At 42.1% G+C, this 15,382-nt stretch overlaps 1 protein-coding gene across 7 annotated transcripts in view; it reads right to left on the bottom strand.

The window, feature by feature from the left end:
* HMBOX1 (homeobox containing 1) overlaps nucleotides 1-15,382 on the bottom strand; it is a 102,789-nt gene that overhangs the window by 4,081 nt on the left and 83,326 nt on the right. For 3 of the 7 annotated variants that reach the window (XM_005429780.2, XM_031064259.1, XM_031064262.1), the window contains 4 exons: nucleotides 4,414-4,496; nucleotides 2,195-2,290; nucleotides 694-788; nucleotides 429-530 (listed from right to left, as the gene is read on the bottom strand). In XM_005429780.2, the coding sequence (XP_005429837.1) occupies nucleotides 429-530; nucleotides 694-788; nucleotides 2,195-2,290; nucleotides 4,414-4,496 (376 nt within the window). The remainder of the gene's footprint in view (nucleotides 1-428; nucleotides 531-693; nucleotides 789-2,194; nucleotides 2,291-4,413; nucleotides 4,497-15,382) is intronic. The other 4 variants (XM_031064261.1, XM_031064260.1, XM_005429782.2 and 1 more) reach the window with 4 other exon arrangements.

Raw genomic sequence — 15,382 nt, forward strand, 5'->3', positions numbered from 1 at the left:
TCAGTGTTTGAGGGGTGATCCTGAGAAGCTCCTGAAAGAACAGAGGGAGCTCAGGAGCTCCCAGGAGGGTGCTCAGTGCTCAGAATCCTGCTGGGAAAGGCTGGCACAAGGAATTCTGAAGGCTCCTGGGCAGGGCTCCCTCCTGCTCATGTCTGGGGCCGGGTCAGCAGCTCACAGCAGGGGTGGCCCTGGCTAGAACAGGGCCTTTCATGCAGAAAGAAATCAGAGGTGCATGAGGGGCCCAGTTTTTCACGGATAATTGTTGGTGCCTGACACACAGGACTGTGAAAGACCTGTCCATCCCTTCCTGAGGCAAGGGAACTCAGAGTGACAGGGAAGGAGAGCGTGGGTATGGCAGGGCTCTGGCTGAGGTGAGGCTCTCCTGCCGTGTCTCAGACATTGTGTGTGGTGTGAGGGGTGTAACTTGCTTGTTTGGAGCAGATCCTCCTGTCTTCTTCTACCTTCTCTGCTTCTCTGCCTCCCTCGGAACATCGTCCCTCCTCCTCCCCGTTGCGTACTTGCCAAGTGTCCTGTTGTGAGGCAACAAATCCACGTGGGTCAATACTGGATATTCTCACCCTCTCCCCATCACAATGACACCAAAGCCAAACAAAACAGGATTTTCAAGAGGGAAAAGGGCCTTTTGAGGTGTTTGAGTTCTCCCTGTTTGGGCCACCAGGCTCCAGTGCTCACCTGCTCTGAGTAGTCGTTGCCGTCCACGTCGTCGCTGTTGGAGTGACCTCCTGGACTCTGTACATCTATTCCATGGCTCTCCAGGATTGCTGCTTCTTCGAAAAAAGCAAATGGATCCCTCATTTATCTGATGCATTGGAGAAGTTAAAGTAACTCAGGGGTTTTTTTCCCTTTTTCAAGAAGTTAGAATAACTGGAAGAACGGGGTTAGTTCTTAGCACTTTCCTCTTCACTCTCCAACATTTGGGAATGTAGCACAGGTACAAACACTGGTTTGCCTGAAATCCTTCCCTGCCAACTACCAGACCTGTCTGGGAGTAAAAATCCCTGTCTTCCAGCCAGTCCTAACAGAAATCAGTGTCATTTCTAAGGTATTGGGTGACAAAGGCATTCCCCGTAAATCTTCCTCCATAGTTTGGACTGGCAGGACTCAAGGGGGTAAGGAATGTCTGAAAATAGATGCGAGAAATTTCTGAAAGCACTTCAGGGATTTGAAAACAAAAAAATCCATCTTCCAGTAGGATCCATATATCTAAAGCTCCCCTTGATTCTTTCTGATCTCTTTTAAAACCTCCTCTCCAAACACTAAGTTTGCTTTATTCCCCCATTCCTTTGAGAAACCATTTTTACTTGTAGAAAAATAAAAGTAGTTAAACTTCAGTAATGTGTTAAATGGTGTAATAAGACAGCATTTTTCTTATTCAGAAATAAGGCAAAGTAGTGGAACATTTGAAATAATTAAAAATACTGGAAATAAGTAGATATGGATGTCTGTGTCTTCATCCATGTGTTGCAAAAGTAATTCTGCATAATATCTAAGTAAGGGCATCAAACTTTTTATGAATGGCAGGAGTTTGTTGAATCCACAAAATAATAAATCACTGAGGTGATTTATTCTCCTTAGAATATCTTATCCACATTACAGAGTCTCCTTCCTACAAGTGCAGAGACACTTTTGATTTCCTTACTATCAGCTAAGAACCCACAGGGTTAACTCTGAAGTGACTTTTGTTTTTTCCTGATCATCAACAAAAAAATGTGGCTTTTTTCCAGCCACTTGTCCCTGGGCAAAACCTTGGAAAGCTGTCAGGGGCAGAGGTATAACCAGGATAAAAACCACACTAAGTTTGTGAACCTGCCAACATCTTTATCTCCTTTATTTACAATTTTGAGGTTTCATTTTGGATTTGAGTTTGGATACTCAAAGGAGGGAAATGCAACTCTCCTTCCACCTATAAAATTCTCACTTTGCTTTTTAAAGCTGATCTTCCAGTAAAACTTTGTAACTGCATCACTTTTTCCTGCACTGATGACAGAATTCTACAAATTACACGCATTTCACAAAAAAAATCTGGAACAGCAAGGGACTCATTCTCATAATTCCTCCACATTTCTCCCGAGGCTGTTGGCACCTCTGGTGTTTTCACTAATTTATTCTTACGTAATTGCCACCTCTCCTGAGCAAACCCCAAGCCCTGCAGGCAGGCTCTGTGATACATTACCAATATTGGCTCTTCTCTTGATCTCCTTCCTCCTGTTGGCAAACCAGTTGTACACTTTGAGGGAGGTAACTCGCTCCAAATCCGACAACTTTTTTCCTAGGAAAGCAACAGAGGGAAAAATAATATTTCAGTGGTGTTACTCACTGGGTTTCTGAGAAGCTGTGGCTGCCACATCCCCAGGAAGTGTCCAAGAACAGGCTGGACATGGCTTGGAGCAACCTGGGATGGATAGTGGAGGTGTCCCTGTCCCTGTTCTGGGATTGGAATTTTACATGAGCTTTGAGGTCCCTGCTCACCCAAACAATTCTGGGAATCTGTGGGATAAACCCCTGAAACACAAACAGCATTGGTAAGTTATTATAACTGAGAAAAAAGTGAACTTTATGTGGGTGACATTCCCATGTCCAGGTGCTGTGGCACTAACTGCCAAATATCTTTTTTTCTTCTGCTTTTTAAAAATCTGAATTACAGGAATTTCTTTGCAGCTTTAACCAACTCAATCCAGAGCCATGGGAGAATGAAGGGCTGCTTTTCCAGTTTGAGCACAAAACTGAGATTCCAAAAACTGAAATTCCTGCCACAAACCTCATCCCTGGGATGATCTTTCTCTTACTATGTGTCACAAGGGTACACTTCACTGTTTCATACAGCAGTAAAATGAATGAAGGGGTTTTGTGTCATCCTTGCAATCTGCTTTCCTTTCTCTCAGCACCCATCACACCCTCCCAACTGTGCCAGGACATTCAGGATCTTTTGGGAGAACCGGGGTGGATGGTGGAACCTGGATTTTTACCCTTAAACCAATAAAAAATTCCCAAAAAACAGAAGGCAGCTACAGAAAACTATGCCTTTATCTGGTCATCAGCATAAATAAGGGAAGACTGGAAGGATTCAGTATTCCAAGGACATCCTGGAAACCTCTTTAGTTCCTCTTGACCCTATATAAAATATTCCCCATATCTGCATCCTGCTTCTGACTCCTTCCCAAAGTTTATTTATTCAGCATACAAAACACCCATGTAATTGCAGCAATCTGCACACTTCAATACGTTAGGAGAGATGAGACAAGTGAAAGAAAGAAAACTCTGGAAATTGATAGCTTGGCTGCTGCCTAATGCTTTGCATCAGCAGCACTGGCAGTATTTTACTGCTCTCTGACATGGCCTTGCAGCACTTTGTTCCAAGTTGCTCCACAAACCAGCAGCACAGCCAGGAATCAAATCCTCAGCTCTCTGGTCCTCTTACCTGATGGATTTTTCAGGGAAAACTTCAGCAGGTATTAGGGAAAAAGCACTTTGCTATGAGAGTGCTCAAAATTGTGGAACAGACGCCTGGAGGCGGGAAAAGCTCTGGTTTTGGAGATACTGAAAACTGAACAATCTCATCAGATGAACTCCAGAGGTCACTTCCATTCTAAACTGTCTGACCCTGAGCTATCCTGTGACAGTCCCAGCTCTCCACAACTCCCTGAAAGGATAAAAAGGTGGGGATCCATCTTTTCTCCCAGGGAACAGGGACAGGACAAGAGGAAATGGCCTCAAGCTGCACCAAGGATGCTCAGGTTGGATATTGGGAACAATTCCTGCCTGGAAAGGGCTGTCCAGCCCTGGCACAGCTGCCCAGGGAGATGGTGGAGTCCTCATCCCTGGAGGGATTTAAAATTCCTGTGGTACCTGAGGACATGGATCTGTGCTGGCCTTGGTTGGACTCAATGATCCCAGAGGATTTTCCATCCTAAATAATTTTGTGATTCCATGTGCGTGACTCACACTTTAGTTGCCTTCTCATTAATTTTTATTCTGGTTGTAAGAAATCTAAATATATCCAAAACACAAGTTCTGAAATCTATGTAAATGTTTGGTTAGCAAAACTAAGCAAAGGCAGGTGCATCCACTAACACTACACTGAATATTCATGCTCCTCTCCTAAGTATAATTTCTCCAGAAACAGGGAAAATGCAACTTGTTGACCTAAAGATAAGGTCCTCCATTCACACCCAGGTTCTAATCTGAGATCCATGTCTGGAAGCTGTAAAATACTGAAAAACAGGAGAGCTGAGCTCCTTCTTCCTCCAAAAACCTGATTTATCAGTCAAAGGTTGATGACCTTGGAGGTCTTTTCCAACCCAAATGATTCTGTGATTCTGCAAATATCAGTCTGACAACTCAAGATGCTGAAACCTCTTTGTTTTTGGGAAGGACGCCCCAGCAGCTCCTCACCTGGTTTTTGTATAACTGCATTACAGGCGTTGGCAATTTCTTCTCTCTTTGCCTCGTCGGGATATTGGTTCTCATTGAAGTAACTGCAAAAGGGGAAAAAAAATCTCAGTTTTTTCCTTAAGAAATCAGAGCATGAAGGTTCCAAAGCAGCTCCACTAAAAGGTGTCAGCTGCTGATTTATGCATCACTCCTCCAAAGGTACCACAGTGAATTTTATGGTAAAGTAACATAAGCCTGCGCTTATGTCCACATGGAATGAAGGAAACTTCCCAAATCCCTCAGATAAATGAGCATTATCTCAGAATTTAGAATATTGTACTAGGACACCCAAAAATGTAGGCAATTCCATGGATATCAGAGTTAATTGTCAAGTGAAGCATCATCTCCAAGACACCACAGGCCTTTGACTTTACTATCATTTATTTATTATTTATCCCCTGACACACCCCCAGCTTAGGCAGAAGGAGCTGTTTAACATTTATTTTGATATATTTGTTAATATATACACATCCATACATATTTTAATATCTGTATTATGCAAAACCCCACAAATACTGCAGAGAGAGATGTGGTGTGGAGATACTATGAAATTACCTAGGATGATTTCTACAGTCAGATTGTTTTTTTAAAACACAATTCAAAATTCTTCAATCTTCCACAGAACGACACATTGAGTACAGCACATTTCTAACAGTATTTTTTTTAATAATTGTGATTTTATTGTACTTTATATGCAGCAAACATCCTATAAAAGTTAAAACTGTTTCCTCTTTTACCTCATTGAACCGTTCTGCAAATTTTAATGAACTGATTTACATTCCACAGAGCTTATCAGATCTGCATTAAAACCAACAAAAAGTCCTGTTTTCTTCAATGGACTCTGCTAATCACACCACAAGCAGGGACTACCACTGTTTTTCCTGTAGATTATCCATAATATATAATCCTAGGATTTCTTTTATCAACTTTGATCAGCAGCAGGCCCGGCTGTTGGACAGCTGCTCTGGATTTGAAAATAAGATATTTATTTCCTTAACTGTAGATCATTTGGTAATAGGAGATTCAGGCATATTGAGGCAATTATTATTTTCCATTATTCATCCAGTAGATTGGCCCCAGTTACTTTCTATTGAAATCCAGATTCTGTTCCATACAGGAACTGTTTCTGTCTAAACTTTTGAACACTCAGGTTGAATTTGAGGTGCCACTTCTTCATCCCCCTGCTCACAGAGCCATTTACAGTCACAGCTATGCCCAAAATGAGGTCCTATTTCAAAGTTGCTGCTCAGTGAGTAAGAGAAATCTCACATCAGCTCAGAGAGTTGCACCATCCATGTACTTCCAGGTGATCTGCTGGGAGAGAGCAAATGGAAGCACAGGAATAGCTCAATCTTCTCCAAATGAAGGGCAGCTCTGCCTTAAACTTCAAGTGTTGGAAAAGTTGGGAGTTTGTTAGCCACTACTAGAATGAACTAATTGCTGGAATGAAGGTGACTGAGGAATCAAAGGAGGAGTTCCCTGACACAGGCCTGGTGTCTTTGTTCAGCTTTATGAGAATTTAGAATGAACATCAGGCCCTCTGGACATGGTAGTTTTTCAAGAGTATTCTCCCCCCTTCCATGTCTATCCCTTTGTGTGATTCCAGCCTTTGAAGTGATGTGTGTGTCCATCTCAACCTGCAAATTTCTGTACAAAGGTGCATTTTTAGGGAATGGAGAGCTTGGAAAACAGAGCAGAAAATGCTTTTTCCAGTAGCTAGTGATGGAAGCAGAAGCTCAGGATCCCAGTTCAGCAGCCCCATGACAATATTTCAGCTCTCCCACCTACAGAGCACTGCCCTCTGCCCAGAGCCAAGAATCATTTCCTCTTCTAAGCACCCTGAGATAAAGGAACATCAAGAGATCACAGCTGAAAACTGCTGCTCTGTTATTGACATGAACATATTGCCTGCCCTGGAGTCCTAAACAGCACCACAAGTACAAAAAACAACATTCATGGAAGAAATCACAAAATACATAAAATTATCAATCAGGGTGACCTTGAATTGCCCGTTCTTGTTAATTCAAGAAACTGAGACACTAATTAAAGCAGCAAAGACAACACCAGAGCCACCAGTGACCCTTTTCTTGTCACCTAACTCAACACTGTCCCTTTCCCAAGCCACAGCCAGGCTTTTGCTACCTCCAACATATAAGAAAAATATTTTCTACCAACAACAAAACTTCAGCCCATGCTTACATTTCTCTGGGATAACAGAAAATCTCCCTGTGATGGAGCAAACTTCCAGAACTGCACAAGGAATGAGACACCTCTTCTAGCAAATGAGGGAGTTTTGTGTATTCCAATCATTTTTGTGATTCAGAAACTGCTAAAGTAGTAATTCTTATCTCTAACATTTTACAACTAAGTTATAACCAATTAATTTGCCTGACATTTCTCATCATTCTGAAATGGTTTCTTTGAATTCAAACAGGAATTTCTCATCTTTTCACGTAAAATGTCTAAACATTTCTACAACAAATGTTTAGAAGAAATCCTCACTAAAAATGTGAAATTCTTCTCATCCTAAATCTCTGATTTATGAAAAAGCATCAAAAATCTCAGTGAGTTCTCACACAGCTGTCCTGGTCCTTTTTGTGGGGATCCCAAAGCCAAGTGGGCACCAGCTGGAAGGGGAACCAGTGGAGCAGTTAAAACTCTGTTTCTGCAGCTGACAGTAATTTTAGAACCTGCCTCTCCTTCCCCTGCTGGACTATTCCTAATCCTCATTAATGATGGGACTTCTCCTTCCCCCACACATTCTTGGCCAGCCTCAACTTGTGCTCCCCAAAACTGAATCTTCTCCTCAGAACTCAATCCCAGGATGGTGTGGGGTGGAAGGGACCTTAAAGATAATTCAGTTCCAACATCCTGCCATGGGCAGGGACACCTGACACCATCCCAGGTTGCCCCAACACAATCCTGGACACGTCCAAGGATCCAGGGGCAGCCACAGCTTCCCTGGGCAACCAGGGTCTCACACCCTCCCAGGCAAGAATTTCTCCCCAAAATCCAACCTAAATCTACCCCCCTTGAGCTTAAGGCCATTCTTGAGGCCATACTGTTCCTCTCCATGACCACACTGTGCTTTTAGTGGCTTTATCAGAGCTCATACCCTGAAAGGAAAAGGTCTCACAGCTCCAGGTAACCCTAAATATCCAACCCTAATTGCTGATTTTCCCCCTCTGCCTCCAAATCCCCTGTGCATAAACTCTGCATACCAACACATCACATTTCACCCCCATCCCATCGAGGTCTTGTGACAAAACACAACATTTTAAACCTCCCACCACGTGGCACTTGAGGACCTGGCTTAGTGGTGAACACGATGCTGGTTGATGGTTGGACTTGATAATCTTAAAGGTCTTTTTTACCCCTAATGACTCTATGGTTATATGATTCTGTGATTCCTGAGAAGCAGATGAGAATAATTAAGTGTTCAAGATAAGAAAGCCATGGAAAAAAATTCAAGACCTCATCAGTGACTATTTTGTTTGCTCATGTAGAAGTTGTGAAAACACTGTGATTTTTTTTGGACTACAGTTCTTCTTGCAGTAAATTAATTATTCTGCCTCTAGTTCTGTTTCTTATCACCAGGTACACAGGGAAAGAATGCAGAATGTCTGAAATTCCCTTCACAGCCACAAACCTGTTCACAGTCTGGAAAGTTTCTGAAAGCTACAGATGAAAAATATGAAGCCATATGAAGTTAAAAGGAAGGAAAAAAAGAAAAGGAGCAGGCACAAGTAACTCCTGCAAAGGCACACTGCTTTCTAGACAAAGGGCAGCTGTCAGCTGAATACCTTCCATGAACAAACCAAATGATCTCTTTTGTAGAAAATGACAGTGGAGGATTAAAATGAAAAGTGGCCAAATAATTTACATGAGATGAGAATCCATATGATGGTAAAGAATGTAGATATCCTTGAAGCCGTTTCATTTCAATAACACTGAAGCCTAGAAAAATTGCAGATTCAGAGAAACCCTCTTTCTTTCAGGGATAATGTGCTTAGGACAATGATGGAGAGGGAATCCATCTCAGCCCAGGGCTCTGTAATGGAAGGAGAAGTCTCCCCCCAGCTCTTTACCAAGGTGCCCCTCTCTGAATTCCTGCAATAGCTGCCAATCATTTTTTTTTCCCCTTCTGTTCTTGAGGCTGAGATATCAGATGCATTAAGCAATGCCTCACTAGTGTTCCTGATAATCCACAGTGGAAGTTTTGTTGCTTCCTATCAGCTTTGCAGCTGCCAGGGAAGTGTCTGAAATGACAACCACAGAAGGATGGGCGGGGTCAGTGCTTTTCCAGATAAGGAAAGAGATAAACCCCCCCAAAACTGATCAAAAAAACCCCAAGTTGAGCAAATGCTTAGTTGACAGCAGGACTTAATGGTTAAAACTTCCAAGTGTGGGAGTGGAGAGGCTCAAATGTGTTGCAGGTAACAACTGACAGTGCTGCTGCAGCTGAGTCACTCTCAGGAGAGGTCACTCAGGTATGGGGACACAGATCACCCTCACTGGAGGAAGGATAACTGACCTTGCAATTAATGGGAGGCAAGAATACACAGATGGGTATTTACTGAAGAACAGCAGACATGCTGCAAGCTCACTCCCTCACTTCGTGTTTGCATCCCTGGGTTCCCACTTCCACCAGGATATTTCCCTTGCAGGGAGCTTCACCTGCAAGGGAAATATCCTGGCACTCTTGTGGGGCTCCAACTCCTCTGCTGGAGACCAAAGAGTCACAGAATGGTTTGGGCTGGAAGGACCTTGAAGACCCTCTGTAATTCCCACCCCCTTCCATGGGCAGGGACACCTCCCACTATCCCAGGTTGCTCCAAGCCCAGCCCAGCCTGGCCTTGGACACTTCCAGAAATGGGAGATTCATCTTCAGGCTGCAGTCCAGCTTAACACAATTTAATCACAGAGCAAAGGGAATGATCCCATCCTCTCCTTCATTCCCTTTTTGCAGGAATGTTTTGTGCCCAGCTGCCTCCCTGGTCCAGCACCCCACACATGCCAAGAGCAGCGGTTGTGCAGCCAAGGGAGGCGGGAGGACACGGCTGAAAAGGCAGCTGGGCCCAGCTCCTTCCACAGCAGCTCCCAAAGATCCTCTCCCAAGGGATGCTGAAAGCAAAGCCAGAGCCACAGGCTGGGCCACCAGCCCAGAGAGGGATGGAAAAGCAGAACTGTCCAGCTCCCACCCCTGTGGATGAACAGAAGCTTGCGCTGTCCCCAGGGATGGAGCTCCCTGCCAAATTCTCTGGTGTCTCAAAATACATGAGGTGAAAGCTGCCCCTTTGGCTCTGATAAGATGCCTGTAATTTCAGCTCCCTATCTGGTTTCCCTCCCATGAGTTCCTCTGCTTTCCACTGACAAGGTACAGAAAACACTCAAATGTAGTTACCTATTTATCTCTCATTAGTACATTTATCACCCCAGTATCACCCAGCAGCCAGAGGTCACTGTTCCAGCCTTTGTGGCTTGTAGCAGAACTATTATTCAGGCTGTCAAATCAATGGAAATATTTCTGAAGTTAGTCTGTCATCTGTGCCTGAGATCTTATCTCAGCGTGGCATGAGACAGACTGTCAGAGGAGTGACATTCAGAGCACAATCTCGTCAGAAAGTGTAATGGCTGGTTTATTTCCCAGTAAATACTGGCCAAGAATATCACTAATGCCACTCTCAGTGAGGTCAGCAGATGACACCACCAGTTTTATCTCCTGATATTTCTACTGATTCCCTAGTAACGACATGGGTGTCAACTAAACCCATGATATAAAGTCATTTTTATTTTTGACAGCAAAATTAAAGCTCAAAGATATCCCCTCCGGAGATAAACTCTGAGGGAGCTGAGAACTTCCCCCAGGACTGCAAAACATAACCAGGCAAGGATGGGAAGTGCAGCTCTCAGGATGAACTTCCACTTGAGGCATCAGCTCAACCAGACCTAAGCAGCAAAACAAATCTAAGAAAAAAACCCACTGACAAACACGATGGCTGCAGCTCTCTGCTGTTTTTTCCACAGCACCATCATTTAGCCAATGGATTCCACAGGTCCATGGATTTAAAGGAATGGAGAAACCACTGCAGAATTGTAGCCTGACCCCTCCTACAGCACTGACAAGAGGTCTCTCAGCAATTCTGGAAACCCAGAATTAAGCCCAGATCTTCTGTCCAACCTGCACACATATCCAGCCACAACATAAAAAATTGGGAGTTTATCCAGTGCAGAATCTACCATAACTTTATATCACCTTTGGAAACAAAGTGTAAAAATTCTCATTTTTTAATAATCTCTCTCATTCCCCACCTGACCTTTCAGGCCCAGGGTATGGCCACACTCTGTCCAGGGACAGCACAGTTTTTAAGCCTCTCACTCTAAGAAATGTTTCATTCTTGGATTTCTTTTCATTGCAAGTGCAAATCTAGAGGAGAGATCTCACCAGCATTAGATCACTCAGAGCACCAGACAGAGAGAAACTGAAATTATTTCACACCTCAGGACGTGTCTGCATACATAAATTCCAGAGCCATGTCAGCACACATTAAAAACCCTCACACAACAGAGCTGACTCTCAATTCTGGCTTTACAAGTCGCTGTCTAAACTCCAAGAGAGGCATTTCACTGATGTTTCTTAGCAGGAATCTCCTCTGCCACACAGATTAAAATGCCAAAAATACACCTTGCACGGGAGTGGGTAAAGCTGGATGACCTTCAAAGCTGATAGAACAACGAGGTTTTCATTCTTTCAACATCACTTTCTCAGAATTTTGACAGTGGTCTCGAGGACCACAATCCTATCAAGCTATTCATATTATCCTAAAATTTGTTTAGAAACAGAATTCATTGATAATAGCTCTGAAAGCCTTGTACTTGCAAAAGATAATCTGTGCCTCCTAATCTCTAGCACCCTACTGTCGAGATAATTAACAATTAAAAAAAAGAATAGTTAAGACATCCGAGGTGGCGATTTGCTCTTCCTTCTAATTGGATTTGGTGATAAGAGCATTTCTGAAATTACACAACAGGCCTCTCCTGAATGGCAAGATTTGGAGTTTGCAGCAATTTGAAACACACACAGGTACTTTCTGCTTAAGGCACCTTGAAGACACTGACAGCTGAGTTTTTGAATATGCTTAAACTTATCCTTAAACTTATTGGCACCATCAGACTCTCAAAGTCAACAGAGTTCACTAAATTGTTCATAAAATAAAAGTGGACATTTCTGAAGACACTGACAGCTGAGATTTTGAATATCCTTAAACCTGTCCTTAAATTTACTGGCACCATCAGACTCTCAAAGCCAACAGAGTTCACTAAATTGTTCATAAAATAAAAGTGGATATTTTTTGAAGCCAGCAAGTAACCAACACATCGAGACAAGATAAAGTGAGAATTGTCCTGCTGGTTTGTGTAAGCAAACAGCATCTTCAAAGCGCTTCCTAGCAAGGCATCTAAGCATGAATAACAGGATCTCTTGTTCTCTTTTATTTACTTGAAATATTTAAATGGAGACCTCCATGCTGCAGGGATATTTATGTGCATTAAATCCGCTGGACTTTGTGAGTGATAAACAAAACCTTCCTGCAAACAACTGTGAAACAAATATCTCATCTTCATTTTTTAACGTGCTACAGGGCAAGAGTTATTTATTTCAGTTGTATTTTGGATTATCTGGTCCTCACAAGCAAAGGGTCAAGCCCATGGGTGAAACATCTCCAAGGAGGGATGAGTTCCTGCAGGAATCAGCCCTGGCCCACCCACTGGGAAGGGCTGTTCTGCTGCTGCTGACCCACAATTCCAACCAGACAAACTCTAATCAACACTGAGGGTTTTACACACACCACTCACAGGACAACAGAGGATTCCAAGGCTTTATATGGCAACATAAATAAATAGCAAAACTTGAGTTTTTACATTACTCAGAACATCTTTGTTTGCTTGCTGGAACAAAATATTCCACTCAGCAGAGGCAGAGCTCAGTTTTCAGGTCATTTGGTTGAGTATTCCTAGAACAGCCTATCCCTGCCTCAAAACTCTGCTTCAGTGGGATGCTCAGCCCTGGATGTGTCACAGACATGTTTTATGAAAAATCCTTTCCTTAGCATTTTTTCTCCTGAGAAGCTGAGAGGCCTCAGGAACAAAATGTAAACAATGGTTATCTGCTGCTGTGGAATGCAACAGGTGGATCTGTGATTGGTCTCATGTGGTTGTTTCTAATTAATGGCCAATCACAGTCCAGCTGGCTCGGACTCTCAGTCAGACACAAGCTTTTGTTATCATTATTATTCTTCTTGCTTGCTACCCTTCTGATGAAATCCTTTCTTCTATTCTTTTAGTATACTTTTAATATAATATATATCATAAAATAATAAATCAGCCTTCTAAACATGGAGTCAACATTCTTGTCTTTTCTCTCGTCCTGGGACCCCTGTGAACACCACCACACTGGATGTGTGTAAATAATGTCAGTGTGAGCACCAAGGTCCCTCAGGCTGTCCTCACTTCAGCCTCAGTAAAGTTTTAGTTCTTCTGGATGGGAATCTTGGAGCCTCCCTTTGTCCCAAGCCTCCAGGAGAGGAAAAATACCAATCATGAAATTTGGGGTTGATCTCAGTATAAACTGACAGCTCCCAACATCACCACCAGCATTTTCCCTCAAAAATCCACAAGTTTTTGTTTTCAGTTTCCAGTTTTGGACCAGACTTGGTTCAGCTCAGCAGAGTCTCCAGCTGCTGCTGCATTTTCAGAAAATAAAAATTAACTCAGCTAAATGAAAGGATCCTACAGGACTCCAGAGACAAGGCCAATTCCTGCAGCACTTAAAGTTATCCTGCACCTGGATATCCAGCACCTGAAGTCAAGATGAAGTCTGACTTTGGGCTTGAAACATATATTTTTCCTAACACCCAGTATCTCCAACGTCTGGGCCAAAATTGTTATCCCATTAAGTGTTGTACAGCCAGGTAGCAGAAAATGTATTTCATTTTTAGATATCAATCTATTCTGTACCTTGCAACCTAAATACAACACAAGAGATGGACAGAAGCAAAGGAAAATGAGAAATAATGAATGAACCAAGTAATGCCAGTGGATTAAACTACTACAGTGCCAAGACCAACCTGAGGAGGTTCTTTGTAGACAACACAGCAAAGAAGGAGATTTAAGGGACATTTTAACACATCAGGAAACTTTGGGATCTTTAAAGAATATTTTCTCAAACCTGGCAGCAGCAACATATTTTTCTTTATTTGCTAAAGATTGTTCAGTGACCATTCACCATCCATAGCGAGAGGAAATAGCTGCATTATTATCCAACTTTTTTACAGTTTTTTTTTTGCCTACAGGATTGTGAATAGTTGTCTTGGAAAAAGCACCAAAGACTCAAAAGATTATTTCATTTACCAACATCATGTTTCATATTTCAAGAGTGCTTTTTATACCTAGATGACCAACTCCTTTAAAAGTATTCTGAAATCGTCTTTTTTCATCTTACTCTTTAATATCATTACAAGAATTTACAGGTAGAAGAACAGCAAAGTTAAAAGATACAGAGTCAAGAAACCAGATTAAATCAATCCACAGCTCTTTACTCCAAGATTTGTGCTCCTTGCCCTGGGCCATGGTTTTTGCCATGTGCTTCCTCTTAAATGTCACTGTCACCCTCACTAAGATCAGCAGAGTTTCCTGGGGACAATTCTTTAGGAGGCATGACTTAAACACTGCTGGTAGTAAAGCTCCAAAAACAACTGAGGAATTGTTGACCAAAAAAACTAATTATTCTTAGCATTTTTGGACTTTTAGTAAAGTATTTGATAAAGTGACAAATGGGAAATTACTCATGATTTTGGGAAATACAAAGATTAGTATAATTATGAGATAGGGTAGAAAGGATACGTCTAACTAAGAAGAAGCTGAAAAATTAAACTAATGGCACTAAAGACAACAATCAGGGATACTCCTCAAGTATCATCTTTGGAGCATCTTAAAAACAAAACCAATTAATGATCCTGACAGAAAGTCTGCACATGGTGATGAATCTGCTGAGACCAAAGTCAGAAGCCACATCAATACACTGAATTGAAGCACCATAAAAAGTAATAGAGAATCCTAAGGGCAAGAACTGAACAGAAATTTAACAGTGCAGCAGCCAAGGTCACCCACTTTGGGAACAACAACTTCACAGGCACAAAAAGATCATCAGCTGGGAAGATCAGTTCTTGTGAAGTCACTGTGACCAAAAGATACAATGCAACAAAAGCACCAAAAAGGCCAAGCCTGACATAGATGAGGATGCTGCTATTCCCTATCCAGAGAAAAGCATTATAAAAGGCACTTTTTCTATGCTGCTGACAGAGTTCCTCGCACACAGCAAAATATTCAAAACAAATTAAATCTTACATGTGTTCCAAAGGAAAATCAAACAAATAAGAAGGCTGGGTTAACCTGGATCATCAAAAAAAACCCCACAAAAACCAACAAAACAAAACAAAACAAAACAAAACAAAAAAACAAAAAAACAAAAAAAAACCAACCAAAACAAAACAAACAAAAACAAAAACAAAAACAAAAACAAAAAAAAAAACCAAAAAAAAAAAACTCCCCCCCAAAAAAAAACAAAAAAAACAAACCCACAATAATCTAGGATGTGGTAATGACTTTTGTGGCTAAAGCCCATATGGTTCTCTGATAGAACATTTTTTCAGGTGCTCCATTTAAACATTTTTAAGTGCTCCACAGTCTGACCAAGAGCCCATAAATACATGATGCAACAACTTAAGAGTCTGACTTCGGAATTTTCCTCCCTCACTTCTGCTGGTAATGACTCTCTTTATTACTTGTGTAAAGACCTCCCATCTGCTACTCCATGGCAGAGAATTTCCTCTGGCTGGACTCTGCTCTGAGCTGAGCTGCAGCAAGAGTCAGC

Source organism: Geospiza fortis, unplaced genomic scaffold (genome assembly GCF_000277835.1).
Source record: "Geospiza fortis unplaced genomic scaffold, GeoFor_1.0 scaffold319, whole genome shotgun sequence".
NCBI lineage: Eukaryota > Metazoa > Chordata > Aves > Passeriformes > Thraupidae > Geospiza > Geospiza fortis.